Below are 6,995 nucleotides of genomic sequence, written 5' to 3'. Positions count from 1 at the left end.
ATATTTGGCACAATTGCTTTGCTTTTGAGTTCATTACTCTGTGACTGTAAGAGCTATAATCAAAAGATTCTAGATTTACAGTTTACCTCGGGTGATTTTTCTGCGATTTTGAAATGAAAAACTCTTCCAAGGCTTGACACACATCATCCCAAGACCCTCATGACAAAAATAAATAAAAATAACAATTATTGATGTGCAGCGCCGTTGCAATTCGGGCGCCACGAGTTCGTCGCGACCTTTCCTGTCAACTTTGATCTGTCCTATCAAAATTAAAATAAAAACGACAAAAGTATTTTTAAAAAATACATTTTATTTTATTAAAACAGTTTGGAATTGCCAGTTAATTGACCTTAAGATAAATATTTCTGGACATATAAATGTTTAATTCCAAATGAAAATGTAAATATTTAACAGGTGTTCACATGTTTCGAGTTTTTTTTATTTTTTACTTTTGTTTTACTTTTTCTCTTTCATATATTGCTGTAACATTTTTCAGGATTCAAGATGGACTTTTCTGTAAAAATTAGATCAATAGACACATTATATATGAAAAGTTGGTTGGTCCCTAGTGATATGCCATTTGCAGATATAACTGGAAATTATTTTTTTGTTAAAACCCTTAATGTTTTTGGTCACACTGGATTTCATGTTCACCTCTAAAGAGGAATGACGTTGATACATTTCTAGAATATGCTATGAATTCATATCTGTCATTTAATAAGACTATTGTGGACCAGTTCTATTTATTCACTATTAACTACAACGTTTGCCTCAGTAAACTCCTAATTACTGCTTATTAATAGTTAGTAAGCTGTTAAATTTAGGTATGGGGTAAGGAATATAGACTATGCTCTTGCAGAACAAGGCATTAATATGTGCTTTATAAGTACTAATAAACAGCCAATATGCTAGTAATATGCATGCTAATAAACAACTAGTTAATAGTATTAAAACAAATTAAAGTGTCAACAGTTTATCTTTTGCAGGATTTAATCTGCCTCCAATCATAATACATATCATGGTTTGATGGCTTTATTTGATCAATTCCCATTAGTAGGGCATAAAATGTTCATTTGCAAAGTGCTATTTTTGTAACCACTAAAGGGATATCATTAGATTCAGACTAAACGTGTGTTGTTGTCTATCAATTATTTGGATATATATTTCCTATCAGGCATATTCATTTGAGTATAAAAGTGTTTATGTAACCTCATTTTTTAAATCTCTTATAATAGAACAGATCTGAATATTACCTAAAGCAAATGACAGTTTTATTACACATCACATACAGCTTTGCTCATATTTTCACCACATAATCAATTTGCTTCCTCTCCAGCAACCCAAATGCAATTACACAATCAAATGAATAACTTTGAACGATGAAAAATCATTATGATATCTGAATATTAAATGGCTTGAGGGTGCACAATGGTTTGACTGGTGTTATATAAAATTAGACCCATCAACTGTTATTTTTATGCAGAGATGTGTTTGACCTGTTTCTCGGTGCCAGCAAGACGCATATTTCCCATCGTTCTCCACTCCTCTTCTGCTGGCAATCTGTAAAATGTTAACAGTTGTAAATGAACCTAACAAGGAGTGAAAGCGCCCATTTAAGTGCCGGCTTTGATTGACATTTGAGGGAATTTGGGTGTGTTTTTCTGCTTGGCTGCAAGCTGGACTCATCCTCTCAGGCAGAGCTAATCAAGGGACAGCCTGTACTAACTGTGCACTTTTCCTCATTCTCTCCTATGAGTCATAGACTTTTTGTAATATGGAAATGTCACATATTTTGAACCCTTGTTATAACTATGCTGTTGAATTCATGCATGCGGATGGAATGAGATGTGTGAGACGAATTGAACAAAATGACAAGGAACTGAAAACTTTTATAAAACACATTCTCTGAAACTCATTATATTGTTGTAATGATGGAGTTTCAGGGAATGTGTTTTATTAGACACATCACCTTGATTTTTCGTTTCTTTTAATTCTCTTAAATTTGTCTAACATCTCATTCCTGGTACTACATTTACATAGACTTGTAATGTTAAAGTAATTTAAAAAAGAATAGCTTAAATATGCAAATTTGCCATTGTTTTCTTGTAATATAACGTAATATTTTGTATGTGAACAGTGTAAATGTCTATTAGGCATATGATCACAATTATGTATTTGTTTTATAACCAGAAATAGCAGTATGTTTAGCATAATTTTCGAACGTTACAATAACTTACTTAGATTCTTGTTTAGCAATTTATATTTCATTTTTAACTTTCATTTACTTGATTTTAACTCAATTTTCTTCATCTTGGAGTAGTTCAAACTGGTTGAAAAAGTCCAGTGATTATTATTATTATTATTATTTTACTACAGGTTGCCAGTTTGATATTACTAGAAGATAGCAATTAAACTTAAGCTTTTTTTATTAAACGTATTTATTTTTTATTTTAGTAAGTGTTTGCAGTTCAGAATGTTTTGTTTATATGGCACCACAAAACATTGATTATACTAACTAGAGGAAACACACAGACTGCCTTAGAAAACAAAAGTCCACACAGTTTATTCAGGTTTAATTACACATCAAGAGCAGCAAATAATTAAACAATCTTTCAGATTCATCTGTTCTTCTCATAGCACTTCATAATCATAAAAATAGAAATCACATAATGTATAAATATCTGCAAGATCATGTGTATATTTCCAATTCACACACCATTTTTATCTTTACAAACATTTCAGCAAAAAGTAATTGCAAAACGCTCCACGTGGACAGTCGCACATTTTGCCAATTCTTGATCCTTTCCTGATGGCGCATTGCTCCCCAACATCGCACTGATATGAAAGCAAAGCGTAAATGTTAGAATTTGAATAGCAAATGTAAATGGGAAATGTGATTTTAATCTAGGAATCGCAGTATTCTGCACTGTCTTAAATATCAAATAGCGAAAAACAAAAATCTCATCAAACTCCTGTTTTATGCTACTCACTGTAGGAACGCGCCCAAACTTCTTTTCCCAAAGTGAGATGCGTTTACTCTGCAGTTTCTCCAGAACGTCATGTAAAGCCCCGAGCTGTGAATATGTTCAGATCATTTAATGCAAGTAAGTATCATTAAAATCTTTTTTTAAAGAAAGGAACATCATTTGCTTTCTATGCGCCGAGAATTACGCAATACTTACGAGCTGCTTTTCGTTGGTCAGATTCGGGTCCTTTGGGTAAAACTCTCTCAAAGCTCTCGTTTCTAAGTCGGATTCGTTGTCAAAGTCCATTTCAGCACCCTGAATGCAGGAGACCAGCACAGCGCATGCCATCGCTGTGGTCCAGAGTTTGGAGCTCTCCATGGTCACAGCCAAAACTGAACGCGTCCTCTGCACTGAGATTCAAGTGAACACTCGCTTCCCGCGGTCCAATCACCTTATATCTGCTCCACTGGCACACCACTCATTCGCTCCTTCTTTTGCTCCACCTTACACATTGATTTTTGGCCATGCGTAATAAGGACGCCAACGATGACTCATTGCGTAAAACTGGCGAGTTTATGTCCAAAACAAGACAGAAAGACGTCTGAGGGGAGGAAAACGAGTCTTATGTTGAAAATGTTTACAAATTATTATATGATTTTGTTTTTTGATTGTTTAAGCAGGATTTTATTTGAGTCAAGTTGGATACATAAAAAAAAAAAAAAAAAAAAAAAACAGATTTGAGATCCACTTTGGAAAAGGGAAGATGAGGCTAGTTATAACACTGTTTACATCAGGATTATTTTTGTAAATTACTTTATATATTGGAAATTACAAAACGCTTTTGAACATTTCCACCAGTACTAATGTGGTATATAGTTATTCAAACATTAAACCATTAAAAGTGCCTAAAGCCAGTTAGAACCAGCCAACAGTCTGGGAGAAAATGTATATGACTGAATCTGGTTAAAACTGGGTATTTTCAACACAAAACAATAAATAAAACAGCAAAATGTGACATTTGAAACATCACTTTTTGCCAAACCTGCAATTTATGAAAATAATGTTGTTCAGAGAACATATTTTTATAAGTTTCAGTTCAAATATAAATACTGTGTTCGCTTCTTACCCAACAGCTTTAGTAAAGTATTATGGTAATATGGGAAATTAGTATATTAAATAATTAGAATAAAAAATTTTATAAAAATCCCCATGTGACAATTTACCCCACTCGCTCTTCTATGGATGACATTAATGTAGTTATTTACATTTTTTTTTATTTAAACAATTTCAATGACAAATTATTTGATAGAGGCCCACTTTTTCTGTATTCACTTAAGTTTAGGATGCCCATAATACTTATTTTTAGTGATGGAAGAATGTACACATTTGAGATAAAGTTGGTGAAGCTTAAGTGTCCCTTTGCCAGCTGTCCTGCTTGCATTCATCTCAGGTTTGTCAGCTTTTTGTGTAGCAGGCACTGCCTTTATTGAAAAAGGAACATCGGTAGCTTGCCAAAAAGAAAACCTGCAAAAGACCAGGACAAAATAAAAAATGCAATTTTTCTTATTTGCAGTGTCCTGTACACAAGAATGGAGTTAGTTCATATATTTTCTATGGCCAACAAATTAGTTTAGAAGTGGCTGCTATAAAAGATGCTTGTCTATTTTTGTTGATTAATCCTATTCTAGGCACAGAATGTGTTATTTGTTGTTTCCTGCTGATTAATGCAAAGCCAAACCTCGCTTTGATCCGGTCTTAGTTGCTTCATGAGGATCTTTTGCCGGTTAGAGGCAGGAATCAAACCAGGTCCGTCTGACTGCCCTGTGGGCTGCATGAGTCATATCATTCCAATTACAACATGTATTATTGCCTGTCAGAAACTTTTTCCTCAGCACGGTTACCTGTTTATTAATACGACCACTGTCGGGGTAGTTTTGTTCACCACTCACATCAAATCTATTTTTATCTTCTTCCGAGAAAAAATATTCAATTTTGTGCAGGCAGATAGTTCATATGCATAACAACGCATGTCAATGGTTTAACACCTGCAAAATATTTCGCTTTTCACGGTTATTATTCGCATAACATTGAACCCACACTGCTAAAATAAGGTCCTGAGGGTGTCATTCCTGTCAAAACAGTGTAGACCATTTTTGAAAAGATGATTACTGGATAGGACAGGATTGCCACAGGGTGTCAAATCCAGACCAAGTGTGAGAATGGCTGAAAGGAACATAACCTAAAATACACACTGGCAGTTGAAGTAGACTTCTCATAAGCATCAGTGTGGCAGAGGTTTGCCACCCTCTAATGAGGTTTGGCTCTGATTTAAGTTGAGGAAATAACATATCTTCTGCCAAACAGCCACAACAAAGGAAGCCTGACATCTTTTAATAATAAACTCTCACCTTTAAGTTCCCATTAAGATGACTGGCCTCTAGAAACAAGCTTCCTGAGCCACTGAAGGAGGTTTTTTGGATATGCAGTGAGGAAGGAGATGGGTTTTGTGCTTTGAAGGCAAATCTCAAAGACGATGCAGGAGTGTTGTGTGGGAGAGATCGGAATTCATTATCTTCCTGACTTATCTAAGTATTCTTCCGAACTCTAAGATCCTGGAACATTTGTTTTGGTTCAAAGATGTTTGTTTTCTCCTTTGGCTGGCATGTCGATGACCTCCCACCCTTTTTCTACCTTATGAATCCTCCAGAGAGAGTCAAATTACTTGAGCCGGAAAGACCCTGCGTTGGAATTGATTTTGTGTGGGTGTGTGATTTCCCTCTTCCCTCAGGTGATCAAGTTAAGTGCATTACGGCCTTATTGCCTCTCTAATGTTGAAAAATTATAAGTCAATTAAGACCTGACATACTTGTGTCACATCAGCTTGGTGGATTCAAGTCACATTTACCTACCATGAAGGTTCTTTCATGACTCTCCAGCCAGTCATCAGCAGTTGTTATGATGATCTGAATGCTTAAAATAGATTGGAAGGAATAAAAATAGTATTATAAACATTATATATTATATGTAATAACAGAAATCTGTGCATTAATAGTGGTGATTTTTCAATGAAGCTTTCTGCAGGTTGTATAATCATGCTAGTAGGTGGCAACAAGTGTTTATATAATTGAGTCATTGAATCGCTCGTTCAACCAATTAATTCAAAACACTGATTTAATCAGGAATGATAGAATTGATTAGGTCTATTTCAAGTTTACCCCATCATTCATCACATTCAGGAACTCGTGTGCCCCAAATTTTGAAATTTCTAGTGTAAGTTGCTAATTTGGCAGTAAAACGTAAAGAGTTGCACATTGTATTGGTGCAGAGATGAGTATGTTTTGTACAGTATTTGTAACTGCTTTTTATGACTTAATTAGCAGCATCACATTTACTAAATTGTGTCATAGGGACTACTGAACAAACATTTAGAGTTCAGACATTTTAAAGTGCAAAGTATTAGAAATCAAAATAGCTAAATAAAGCTCTGTAAAAACTTTGAACTATGGTGCAAGTAGGTCCCGTTGGATAATCAAAAGCTGTAAGTACATTTACAATCTTAAAAAGTCCTTCGTTCATCTTCAAAACACAAATTAAGGTATTTCTGATGAAATCCGAAAGCTTTCTGACCCTGCATAAACAGGAACAGAACTGCCATATTCAAGGCACAAAGTAGTAAGGATATCATTAAAATAGTCCAAGTGATATCAGTGGTTCAACCAAAATATTATGAAGCTACGAGAATACTTTTTGTGCGCAAAGAAGTAAAATGACTGTTGAACCACTATTTTAGCGATGTTCTTATTACGTTTCTGGGCCACTAAACGTTTCAGTTCCGTTGCTTCTATTTAATGAAAAATATCTTAATTTGTGTTCCGAAAATGAAAAAGGTCTTATGGGTTTGGAATGACATGAGGGTTTTATAATTGATAACAGAATTTAAATTTTTGGGTGAACTAACCCTTTAATGCCCACTTGAATACACAGGAAATAGTAGACAACTGGCCAATTGCAAAGACTGCAAGTGTAAGT

At 34.6% G+C, this 6,995-nt stretch overlaps 1 protein-coding gene across 1 annotated transcript; it reads right to left on the bottom strand.

The window, feature by feature from the left end:
* Positions 1-2,541: 2,541 nt before the first annotated feature.
* On the bottom strand, positions 2,542-3,344 carry LOC306888399 (cocaine- and amphetamine-regulated transcript protein-like; the record flags this gene model as incomplete). The annotated part of the gene is made up of 3 exons (XM_079446659.1): positions 2,542-2,835; positions 2,991-3,074; positions 3,183-3,344. 3 exons carry the CDS (start codon positions 3,342-3,344, stop codon positions 2,728-2,730), a joined length of 354 nt encoding a protein of 117 aa, XP_079302785.1. The 3' UTR covers positions 2,542-2,727.
* Between the last annotated feature and the right edge of the window lie 3,651 nt (positions 3,345-6,995).

Source organism: Barbus barbus, assembly GCF_936440315.1.
Source record: "Barbus barbus genome assembly, chromosome: 2".
NCBI lineage: Eukaryota > Metazoa > Chordata > Actinopteri > Cypriniformes > Cyprinidae > Barbus > Barbus barbus.
Note: the sequence above shows the minus strand (reverse complement) of the source record. Positions and strands in the feature narration are given on the sequence as shown.